Source organism: Cervus elaphus, chromosome 5 (genome assembly GCF_910594005.1).
Source record: "Cervus elaphus chromosome 5, mCerEla1.1, whole genome shotgun sequence".
Taxonomy (NCBI): Eukaryota; Metazoa; Chordata; class Mammalia; order Artiodactyla; family Cervidae; genus Cervus; species Cervus elaphus.
This window is the reverse complement of record NC_057819.1, coordinates 14,666,330-14,678,866: the sequence shown is the minus strand read 5'-3', so window position 1 is coordinate 14,678,866 and position 12,537 is coordinate 14,666,330. Positions and strand designations below refer to the sequence as shown.

Here is a 12,537-nt window from a genome sequence, read left to right as displayed (position 1 = left end):
TCTACAGACAGGGAAAGCAACCTCAGTGCCCACTGATGGGAGCCTGGTGAGGCAGACTGCGCGGCAGGCGTGCTGGGATCCCAGGCAGAGGGCGCTGACAAGGAATGCTCTCCAGGGCACACTACTGAACAAAACCCGGGGCACAGAACAGTATGTACACTATGACCTCATTTCAAAGACTTGCTCTTCTAGTGTATAAATGTACCCATCTATGCATTAAAATTTTCTAGATGGATACCTAAAAACTGTTAATAGTTTCTTCTATGGCGTAGGGCTGGGGAAAGGGAAGAGAAAGGAAATTACTTACCACTTTGTATCATTTTGAGCTACTTGAAATCTTTTTTAACCAGGCTGACTATATATATATCAATGTATACTGCCTGAACACATCTTTTAAAAATATACCAGAGAGATTTAATTTTCAAATTGCCTCTTAAAAAATAAAACTCATGTTTTTTTGTTAAATCGTACATCTTGCTATTTTTGTACCTTGTTTCCTTCGTACACCCATCCCAGACTCTTCACACCAAAAGCAGCCTGGTTGGCGGAGACATCCAGACACGTGACCGGCTGCCCGTAGACGTAATGGAGGGTTCTGGCAGAGTCTTCAGCTTTTAGCAGGTATACCAGATCTCCAGCAGTGGCCACTGCCACAGGGTACCTTTCAGTGTCTGGAACTATTTCAAGGTAGTCAACCTATTAAAGGATAAGGGTTATTTAGTCCATCAGGTTTCACCTACAATTCGTCCTGACTTGGTCAAAAATACACAATTCCTCCTGCATGTCAATGAGAAGATCAGTAACCCAACAGAAAAAGACAGGTCAAGGGCCAGTTCATAGGAAGTGAAACACAGTTCCTACACAAATGAAATAATGCTCATCATAAAAGAAACACAGCATACTCCTAATAGGAGAAATGCAAAGTGAAAATTCACCAAGATACCATTTTCACTTGTTGTGTCAGTAAAGATCAATTAGTCTATAAAGACACTGGGCTGGAAGTGGAGTGGCAGACAACTATATTTTTGGATCCCACTTATGGTTGGTGGGATGTAGTCTGGCCCAACTTCTATGGAAGGAAATCCTGGAACATTTTAATGCAAGCAAGTGTGCATGTGCTCTGATGCAGCACATTTGATGATCCAGGAATCTATTTAAACATAAACTCATATTTATGCAAAACAACTATGTACAAGGTTATTTGCTGCAGCCTTATTTGGAAACAGCTAAGAACCAGAAAACCCAGAACATGCCTTACTAAGGCACTAATTAAACAACTTACAGTACACCGATGTACTGGAATACCATGCAGTCATAGAAAAAAGCACAAAGACATTCTTTATAAACTCTTACAAATAGATCACTTCTGAGACACACTTGGGAGGGAAAAAGCAAGGAAGCAAGGTAAGAGGACTTCACAGTGGGCCAAGGTGTGTAAAAGTGGCAGAGGAAGCCTGTGACACACTTGGTTTGTACGTGCGTAAATCTAACAGTGGCCACCTTCAGGGAGGGAAATGAGCTGTGGGACAGAGCAGAAGGGAGATTCTCACTGTAAACCTTATTGTGTCTTTTAAATTCTGAACCATGAGGCTACAACAACTATTCAAAAACCAAAGTTAGTTTTTATTTCTTCATAAGAAACTGAATAAATGACAAAATTCACTCAGTTCCAAATTAGCCAAAACTGCATTTTCACGTTTGGGCAAATACCACAAATGTGTTGCCGGAAGTGTCTGAGTTACCTGCTTTCTCCCGGTTTCAACCTCATCCAGGGTAGGAAGGCCACAGGGAGCGTGCGGACGCCACACAGTCCTGCCGGTTGCACTGTTGCTACCACTTTCTCTAACTGACACGCACAGGAGGGGCCCCCTTTAAGAATAATGTGCTTTTCTAGATTCATAAGGGCATGCTTGCCCCAGGGCCATTTACATCGGGTTTCACCTCCCTGAATAAATTCTGAGAGGACAAAAGCAGAAGGTGAGCCACCTCTGTAATTATGAAAATCCACAGTCCCTGACAAGAAGCCAAGCGAGTTCAAAGGCCTGAATCCTGAGACCTGTCCAGAAGCGCTCGAGAGCGTAAACATCTGGGTGACTCTGCTAATCCTCAGGCCCGACGATGTGAGTGGCGGCCCACATCCCCAGCCCAGGGGCCATCACCCAGGACAGCTGTTCTGGGCCGGCACTACAGACCCGGGAACACTGCCACTGTGACTCAGGGAGCCTATCTGAGGGAGACAAAGATGGCCCAGCCACCAGCCCGGAGGTGCCTTTTCCAGGGATGGCCCTCATCCAGGATGAGAAACAATGAACAGTGTTATGACACATGCCTCCAGCAATGGCTGCTTGAGTCCTCTGTCCCCCATCCTAAACGTCACTTCTTGCTTTCCTAAAATCAACATCTTCAGTCTAGCTGTTAAATTTCACCTTCATGTTGGATTTCTGACAGACCAAGAGCTCAGACTGACTGTGACTGTGCCATTTGCTGGCAACTGGACACGACTTCACAAAGCTTCTGGTTGGTGCCAGCATGCCACCTGATTGCCAAGGCTGGATTTGCACTTTCTGGAGGGACTCACATCTTAAGTAATTGTCTGAGTTCATATAATCATTGTTAATCTACAGAGTTCTTTAGGCAGAGGCCAAACAACAGGCACTATGTGGTTTTAAGAAGAAATGGAAATATGGCACTTTTGCATTTCTCTAATAAAATCCCAAGAGGAGAATACAGCACCAGGCATTTTGGGGAACGCTACCCCCAAACCAGAGAGGCTTGTCGTTAAAGGGACAAGCGGCTTACAGAGGTAAAGTGGTGATACCATGGCTTTTTAGTTATTCGTGTCTAATAAGATTTCCACTGGGAGCAAAAGGGAAAGGAATAGGATTTGTTCCAGGTCAGGCCATCAATTTATTATTCAGTGTTGGCTTTTCTGTTCACTCTCCTACAAGTGCCAAAATCAAGTTTGCTTTAAACCAAACCCAAATTTAACATAAACAGGTTCCAGCTCTTCCTTCTTACCATCACATCATCTCCCACCGTACAAATGTAGAGGCTTCGGCACAAATGAACTCAGAAACGGGCTCCATGTAATGAACTACTAAGGTGAGCTCAGTTTCACACACGGTGTTGAGAACACCGTGATCAACACTGATCAACACTGACTAAACCTATTCTCATTCAAGAATTACTCCCTGATGCCAAATGAGAAAACCTTCAGATGGAAAAAGTGTAGGAGGGAAACCTTCTTTCCCACATGGCCCAAGATATACCACTGCACTCATTTTCACCCACGTATCAGGCCAGATCCTGGTCTCAGATTCCCAGGGTGAACGTCCTGTTAATGTGAAGGAGGCTGAGGATGCCAGCGATGAGAAACTGCAGCCCCCAATGTCAGTCCTGGGGTCGAAATCACAACTTCTTATCTAGGGCAACAGCCAGTTCACCACTCGAAGTCTCTACTGACTTCTTGGTAAATGGAGGAAACAAAACTTCCTATTTCACAAAGCTCCTGTGAGATTTATGGAGAAAGAGTCACAGGAAGCCCTGAGTGGATGGGCGCTGTCAATATCATTTCTGTTTATATCAGACCCAGAGATTCTAAGAATGAAAAACAGAACAATCAGACTAAAAGCTCACCAGTTTCTGAACTTCAAATTCTGCAGCTATTTGCAAATTTCCCTCCTCATTGGGGCATAACATTACGACATCAAAAGCAGAAGCTGTGGCAATTGTTGCATCTTCCTGGCTGAGGGCTAGTGCTTGTATTCTTGCATCATGCTCAAAACGATGAATAGGATACTTTCCAGTCCTTAGATTCCAAATATTAAGAAATCCTATGTAGAAAAAAATAATTGAGGAATCAAATTCACTTAGTATGCACAATTATAAAATAATCATGTAACATAAAGAAAATAAAAAGATAAATAATAACTTGGTAAAAAAATACTTGCATCACACATAACAACGGGTCAATTTCCTTAATATACAAAGAGTTTATATGATTCAATAAGGAAAAAAAGCAACTGAAAAGTAAGCAAAGGACATAAGCATGTTATGTTGTTCACAGGAAAATAAATACAAATGACATATAGCATTTTAAAAAATATAAAAATTCACTCACAATTAGAAAAACACAAATTAAAACTATAATAAGATATTATTTTTCATCAGTTAAATTGACAAAAAAATTCAAAAAACATTTTCTTGCTGAGGATATGGGGAAACAGGCTTTTGTTAAACTGCTGTTAGGAATATAAACTATTTCAGCTAAGTCTGGAGGCAATTTTATAATATGTACCAAATTACAAATGTAGGTAGGATAGTCACTACAACATTTTTAACCATGTCAAAAGATTGGAAGCTATGTAAATGTTTACCAATAAAGAAATTCTTAAATAAGAATTTAAGAATTTAAATACCTCCATAGTTTATACCTCCATTGTTTGGAGTTTAAGCGAGCAATCAAAAGAGTCAGTCTTATATATATGAGCTATATGAAATGATCAACAAAATATACTGTTAAATGAAAAAAGGAAAGTACAGAATACTGGTATAGCACACTATGTTACGTGTTTTAAAACTGTACACACACACACAATGTATACTTGGATTACCCCAGAAGGACACACAAAAAAATTTAACAATGACTGACCTCTAAGGAAAGAAACCAGGGGAAAGAGACAAGAGTAAAAAAGAATTTTTTTTTTTTTGTAGAAAAGAAATTTACTGTACATCCCCTTGTATATAAAAAATTTTCTCCAAAGCTATCTTTGCCAAAAAGATAAACTTTTAAAAAACTGTTTTATGAGAGATCTAAGAATTGTTTTTAGTTGCTAGGTCGTGTCCGACTCTTTTGTAACCCTATAGACTATAGTCCACCAGGCTCCTCTGTCCATGGGATTCTCCAGGCTAGAATACCGGAGTGGGTTGGCCATATCCTTCTCCAGGGGATCTTCCCCACCCAAAGATTGAACTCATGTCTCCTGCATTGGCAGGCAGATTCTTTACTACTGAGCTACCAGGGAACCCCTCTAAGAAGAATAGGAGGACATAATTGCTGAATAGTTTTAACATATGGAGTTCTTAACTTATTTGTCCTTTTGCACAACAAATAATTTTTTTCTGGTTTTGTTAAAATATAATTGACACATAACATTATGTAAGCTTAAGGATGATTTGATATACTGTGAAATGATTACCACGATAAGTTAACATCACCTCACATAGTTACAAATATCCTTTTCCTTATAATGAGAACTTTTAAGATCTATTCTCACAGTAACTTTCAAATATACAATATGGTATTATTAACTATGGGCTTCCCTGGTGGCTCAGTGGTAAAGAATCTGCCTGCCACTGCAGGAAACACAGGTTCGATCACTGGGTTGGGAAGATCCCCTGGAGAAGGAAATGGCAACCCACTCTAGCATTCCTGTCTAGGAAATCCCTTGGACAGAGGAGCCTGGAGGGCTACACTCCATGAGTGTTGCAAAAGAGTAAGATACGACTGAGTGACTAAACATTAGTGACTACAGTCATCACTGCACATTACACCCTCAGAACTGGAAGTTTGTACCTTCTGTACCCACCTTAAATCAATTTCTCTACCCTGGCAACCACAAGTCTGATCTCTGTTTCTTTGAAGTTTTTCTTGTTTTAATGATTCCACATATAAGTGAGATCATACAGTATTTTTTTTTCCTCTGACTTATTTCACTTAGTATAATGCCCTCAAGATCCATCCATATTGTTGCAAATAGCAGGATTTCCTTCCTTTTTTATGGCTCAATAGTGTTCCACTGTATACATATACCACATTTTCTTTACTCATTCATCTGTCAATGGACACTTAGGTCGCTTCCATGTCTTGGCTATCGTGAGAAATACTTCAGTAAACAGGAGGGTAGAGATATCTCTTCGACACAGTGATTTTGTTTCCTTCAAATGTACACCCAGAGTGGAACTGTTGGATCACATGGTAAGTGCTGCTGTTTATTTTTTGAGAAACCTCCATACAGTTTTCCACAGTGGCTGCACCAATTTACATGCCCACCAACAGTGCACATGGGTTCCCTATCATCCACATCCTCACCAACTGTTCTCTCTTGCCTGTTTTTTAATAATTTATTTGTTTTTGGTTGTGCTGGGTCTCTGTTGCTGCACAGGCTTTTCTCTAACTGTGGAGAGCAGGGGCTACTCTCTAGTTGGGGTGCGCGGGCTTCTCACTGGTATCTGCTCCCGTTGCTGAGCACAGGCCCTGGCGCATGAGGGCTAAGCAGCTGCGGCTCATGGACTAATCGCTGTGGGTCCTGAGCTCCAGAGCACAATTGTTTAGTTGCTCAGTTGTGTCCAACCGTTTCGTGACTCCATGGACTGTAGCCCACCAGACGGGTTTGTTCCTTAGGTCGTGAAGATCCCCTGGAGAAGGAAATGGCAATCCACTCCAGTATCTTTGCCTGGAATATTCCATGAACAGAGGAGCCTGGTGGGCTACAGTCCATGGGGTCACCAAACAGTTGGACACAACTGAGCAACTAAACAATTTCTTCTCTACCGCCCATCCATATATCCAGTCCTATTTATTACAACTTCCTATTATCTAAAGCAGATAAAGCTTTCAATTTCCATCTTTCTGCAATCCCTCTTTCCATTTTTCTTTGCCTTGTACTTTGTCTTTTACATGTCAGCAAAACTGGAAAACTCAGTAGCAGCCACAGGACTGGAAAAGGTCAGTTTTCATTCCAATCCCAAAGAAAGGTAATGCCAATGAATGTTCAAACTACTGTACAATTGTGCTCATTTCACATGCTAGCCAAGTAACACTCAAAATCCTTCAAGCTAGGCTTCAGCAGTACATGAACTGAGAACTTCCAGATGGACAAGCTGGATCTAGAAAGGGCAGAGGAACCAAAGATCAAATTGCCAACATCTGTTGGATCATACAGAAAGCAAGGGAATTCCAGAAAAACATCTACTGCTTCTGCTTCACTGACTACGCTAAAGCCTTTGACTATGTGGATCACAACGAACTGTGGAAAATTCTTAAAGAGATAGGAATAGACCACGTTACTTGCCTCCTGAGAAACCTGTATGCATGTAAAGAAGCAACAGTTAGACATGGAACAACAAACTGGTTCAAAATTGGGAAAGGTACATCAAGGCTGTATATTGTTATCCTGCTTACTTACCTTATACGCAGGGCACATGTGAAATGCTGAGCTGGATAAATCACAGGCTGGAATCAAGATTGCTGGGAAGAATATCAACAACCCCAGATATTCAGATGATACCACTCTAATGGCAGAAAGCAAAGAGGAACTAAAGAGCCTCTTGATGAGGGTGAAAAAGGAGAGTGAAAAAGGTGGCTTCAAACTCAACACTCAAAAAACTAGGATCGTGGCATCTGGTCCCATCACATCATGGCAAATAGAAGGGGAAAAAGTAGAAACAATGACATATTTTATTTTCTTGGAATCCAAAATCACTGTGAATGGTGACTGCAGCCACAAAATTAAAAGACACTTGCTCCTTGGATGAAAAGCTATGACAAACCCAGACAGGCTATTAAAAAGCAGAGACATCACTTTGCCAACAAAGGTCCATCTAGTCAAAGCTATAGTTTTTTTCAGGAGTCATGTACAGATGTGAGGGTTGGACCATAAAGAAGGCTGAGTGCCAAAGAACTGATGTTCAAATTGAGGTGCGGAGAAGACTCTTAAGAGTTCCTTGGACAGCAAGGAGATCAAACCAGTCAATTCTAAAGGAAATCAACCCTGAATATTCATTGGAAGGACTGATGCTGAAGCTGAAGCTCTAGTACTTTGGCGATCCGATGCAAAGGGCCACCTCATTGGAAAAGACTCCGATGCTGGGAAAGATTGAAGGCAAAAGGAGAAGAGGTCGGCAGAGGATGAGATCGTTATATAGCATCACTGACTCAATGGACATGATTCTGAGCAAACTCTGGGAAATAGTGAAAGACAGGGAAGCCTGGCGTGCTGCAGTCCATGGGGTCGCAAACGAGTCAGAAAGACTGAGTGACTGAACAACGACAACTTCGTCTTTACACAGTAAATGCGATGAGCGTAGGATCTTACTATAGGGTAACATTCAGCACTAAATAAATACAGCGAGTCAGAAGAAAATAATACATTTGGGTTGCTCTGCAAGCCTTTCAAATTGTCAGTAGGCTAAGGAGGTGATTACAAACAAAAGCTTCAAGTTAAATGCTGCTTCAGATGTAAAACAGTGTACCCTTCTAAGAATTATGATAAACGTGTTGGTAAGTGGATCGAGAAAGGCTCCACAACACATTCCTCTGGCAAATATTTTGGCAAATTCTTTCCATTCAGACTCAGAAAAAGGGCTCTACATGTTAAATGGGAGACAGGCACGTTCCAGGACGTGCCTCTTCCCAACAAGCCTGCACTGCATCTGTTTGCCGACCACACAGTAAAGCAGTAAAGCCTGCGAGTGTTCACACGCTCACCTGTCTCCTCTCCCACAGTGCTTACTTCCACCTCGGGAAGAACATCATCATCTTCATTTAACAAAAGAGAAGAAACAGAAGCTCTGAGTGGCTCAACAACTGGTCCAAAGCCACTTGGTAAGCGATGAGGCTGGGCTGGAAGTCAGCTAGAAAGTGCAGGGTGAGCGGCTGCATTTACAAGTGCATAAAATAACTATGAGCTCGATGAGTAATCGACATAAACTCAACCTGTGTTCTGCCAAGTGTGGAAGTTACTCAACCACAGTTCACTCGAAGCACACATGGAGTTTATCTATAAACACATTTTTCATTATTAATCAAGTATTGGTTTTGTTGGCATCATTTCCCCAATAGAATTGTATGCAATAAAATACCCTTCACCGCAAGACTGCAGAGCTGTTCTAAGAAGGGTCTTCCTAGAAAATATATTCCAGGTGCCATCCATTTAATGGTCACATCCTTCTCTTTTGAATGTCTGTGGTGTTGTGGTCTTTGTCAATTTTCTCCAACTATGAAGTGTGTAACTCAGCCAGACCCTCACCTGTCATCAGTGCCAGTATTGTTCACACAGTCCCCAACTTCACTTTAAGGTGTGTTAACATTTAGGGCTGCACTGTTCTCTTGATGAGGTGACCTTCTGTCATATGAAATGTCTTTCTGTTACGTTCTTCCCTCTGAAATCTACTTTGATATTGATAGAGTCACTCCAACTTTGGAGTAGTGTTAGCATGCTATGTGTTTTTCTGTCCTTTCACTTTGCCTTGTGTCTATCTAAAGTGGGCTTACTTGTAGATGCTGTGCAGTTGGTCTTGCTTTTAAAGGGTATGTAGACTACTAATCTTTAACGTGACTACTGGTAAGGGTGGGTTTAATCTACCATCTTGTCTTGTTTTCTATTTGTCCCATGTGTTCTCTGTTCCCTTTCCCCCTCTTTTTCTACCTTCTTTTGCAATGAGTATTTGGGTTAATTATGTGTTCGTTTCGATTCCTTTGTTGGTCTATTAGCCAAACTGTCTTTATCTTAGCGGCTACTTTAGACTTGCAGCAGTCATCTGTAACTCACCGGTCTGCCTTCAGGCAATACTGCACCACTGCACACACAGGGAGCCAGCACATTCCCATCCACCCCCCCCCCCCGCCCTGCCTTTCTGCTATTGTTGCCATACTTTTTAATCTCTACGTATGTTATAAACCCCACATGCATTGTGATTATTTTTGCATAAGCAGGCAATTATCATTTAAAGAGAAATAAGAAAAAAAGCCATTTGTATCTATCCCTGTAATTACCACTTCTACTGCTCTTCCCACATCACTTGTAAGATGGTTAAGACTCCTGCAGTTTTTGCAAGATGTGCAATTTCACTTTCCCACTGTGTTGCTGGGTATCTGACCCCAAAATACAGAGACGAGGTGAGCAGGAGCCAGCACAGCAGCTGACAGGAGGGATGCCTGAGTGAAAGCTGATTTTATGAAAGGTCATTTTTTTTTTTAGTTAGTATAGTTAAATCATACTACTTTTACAACCTCAAAACTACAGGGGCTTCAACAGTGAACACTTGAATTATAAGAATGTTTTATAATATTACACTTGAATTATTACCCATGTTAACCAATACTTAGCCAAAAAGCAGTCAATGCAACAATACATTCAGCACATATATGAGCTCCTGCCCTGGCCCAGTCACTATTCTAAAAACCGGGAAAACTGCAGTGAACAAGACAAAATAAGCAAAAAAGTCCCTGACTGCCTGGAGCTGATGTTCTAGTGGCATCACCAAGCATCTTGTTTTGAGGGCATGCAGGAAGGATATAATCTCTACTCTCACAACATTCACACTGCAGAAAGACCTGTTATAGTCATGAAGATACAACTAACAAAAACATAATATATATACACAAAGTGCAACAGGACAATGGATAAGCTTAACTTTTTGTCCTGTTGACACACTATTTTAAGATTTCCAAAAAGGAGTAGCTAACTTTCACAGACATTTCAAGTTGAACTGAGTCCACATACATTGCATAATATTAAAAAAGCTGTAGTCAACACCTGTCAGAGCCCGATAAACTCCCTTCCCAAACAGGTGACAGTTTAAAAAATCTGATGTAAATTCACTTGAAAGGCCAAGTTTTATCACATTGCAGACACAGCACTAGCATGGATTTGGCTCCTAATATGGGTGGATTTCTGAAGTGGCAGGCATGTGTCCTTTTTCTGCTCCATTTCCTACGGAAAGTGACTGAACATCCATAAAGGTTTGCTGAATGTTTGTCTTATGTTTTAGCAATGGAACATTTGGTTGTAAGAAACAAATCCACTGGCTTAAATACAAAAGGAAACGACTGAACAGAAACGAGGCTAGTTCACAGAACCCAAGGGCAGAAAACATATCTGGACAGGAAAAGGGATCAGAACCGGAAGTAGAGAAACATTCAGACCCAGGCAGTTCATGTCCTGACGCACCACTTGCCTCTGCGTCTCTCTGTACTGCGCGTCCCTCCCCACCCGCCCCTCTCCACAAAGCAGCTTTCTCTCCCCCAGTTTCAGAAGGGCTTCTACTCCAAGCACACAACTGAGACTGAAAAATCGGAGCCCAGCGGCTCAGCCGAGAACAGGAAACAGCCGCCCCCAGACCTGGGGTCCCCATCCTTGTTTACTGAGGCCAAAAGACCAACTCAAATGCTACAAATATGTGCACCTCTAGAGGGGCTTCCAAGCAAGGAGATGCCCCCAGAGGTGTCTGCCACCCTTACTCCGCATGCTCGGCCAAGGTGGAGCAAGAGAAAACTTCTCAGCAAATGCAAAGGGAGCTCCCTGTGGCTGCTCGGTGGTGACCGAGTGAACAGGCCGTCGCCACCACTCCCTGAACCAGGCATAAATGACCCTCAGCACCGGGGCTGGCGGCCCATCTGCCTCACACCAGGAAAGCTGAGAGGAGAGCAGGTGTATCTGCCTTTCCCTCGGTTCTGGGTAAAAGATGTGTAACCCTCAACCAGTGCTGGATCTCCACAGCACTGCTTCCCTCATGAACAAAACAAAAAGGACTCAGACAAAAGAAACAGGGTCTCTCAAAAACCATGGAGGACCACAGCGAGGGAGGGCCACCAGCCCAGGAAAGTAAACAGGAGCTGGGCTTGGCAGGACCACTGCTCTCTGGGCCCAGGACCCTCCACCCTGACAAGCATCCGCGAGGCGGCGGGAACTCCAAGCTCACCCGAGCCTAGGAACAGTCATTAGTGGTGACATGAGTAACGATGGCCAGTCTTTGGAGGAGACATAAAGCCGGCTCGGCAGCTGTGGATGGGCACCGGTGCCAGTCTGCAGCACGTCCCTCCCACCTCCCCGAGGAGGCCAGCCAGAGTGTGGTAATGAAACTGCACAGAGTGGAGATGGGATCTCAATGAGTTTAAACTGATTTATGTTAGCTTTTGTAAAGCGCACACGAAATCATGAAAGTGCTACCACTGTGAAATAATGTCGACAATCCTTAAGACCTCCGCCTAATGGCACTTGGGCAGAATATTTATATGCCTCGTCGTGGGAACAAGGGCCATAATGGATACCATTTTTGTTTTATTAGGGATGCATATTTAAATTAATCTGCTATTTGCCTAAACAATTAGCTGCTTCTGTTTGCATGCACAAAGCCAAAACTGCAATTAGGCTTCCATCAAAAAGATAAGTCCCAACTAAAACTGTCCCAGTGGAGTCGTAAGAGCTCAGGGCAGAACTTCCCAAAATTACTTTTTAGCATAATGGTAATTATGTTAATTGCTTGAAAGGTAAATAACTGCTGAACTGGTTTTGGAAAAAGACAATTGGTATTACCCCTCCCCTTTGATCTTTTCCATGTACCATAAAATTTACAACAGGTTACCAGTTTAGAAAGTCAGAGACTGGTCACTTCTTGAACTGCAAGGTCTATCTTGTGTTCTTTTGTGCTATCTCGATTAGAACTTATTTTAGCCATGAGCTTCTCTTCACTTGAGGTGGCGTAACCAACACCTGAGGTTTGGTCTCAGCTTCCTAAGAGTTAAGCAGACAGGAT

The 12,537-nt window shown here is 42.4% G+C and overlaps 1 protein-coding gene across 1 annotated transcript in view; it reads right to left on the bottom strand.

The window, feature by feature from the left end:
* FBXW8 (F-box and WD repeat domain containing 8) overlaps positions 1 to 12,537 on the bottom strand; it is a 112,649-nt gene that overhangs the window by 36,112 nt on the left and 64,000 nt on the right. Inside the window, exons 6-7 of the mRNA XM_043901771.1 lie at positions 3,637 to 3,833; positions 490 to 696 (exon numbers count right to left, since the gene is read on the bottom strand). Of these exons, the coding sequence (XP_043757706.1) occupies positions 490 to 696; positions 3,637 to 3,833 (404 nt within the window). The remainder of the gene's footprint in view (positions 1 to 489; positions 697 to 3,636; positions 3,834 to 12,537) is intronic.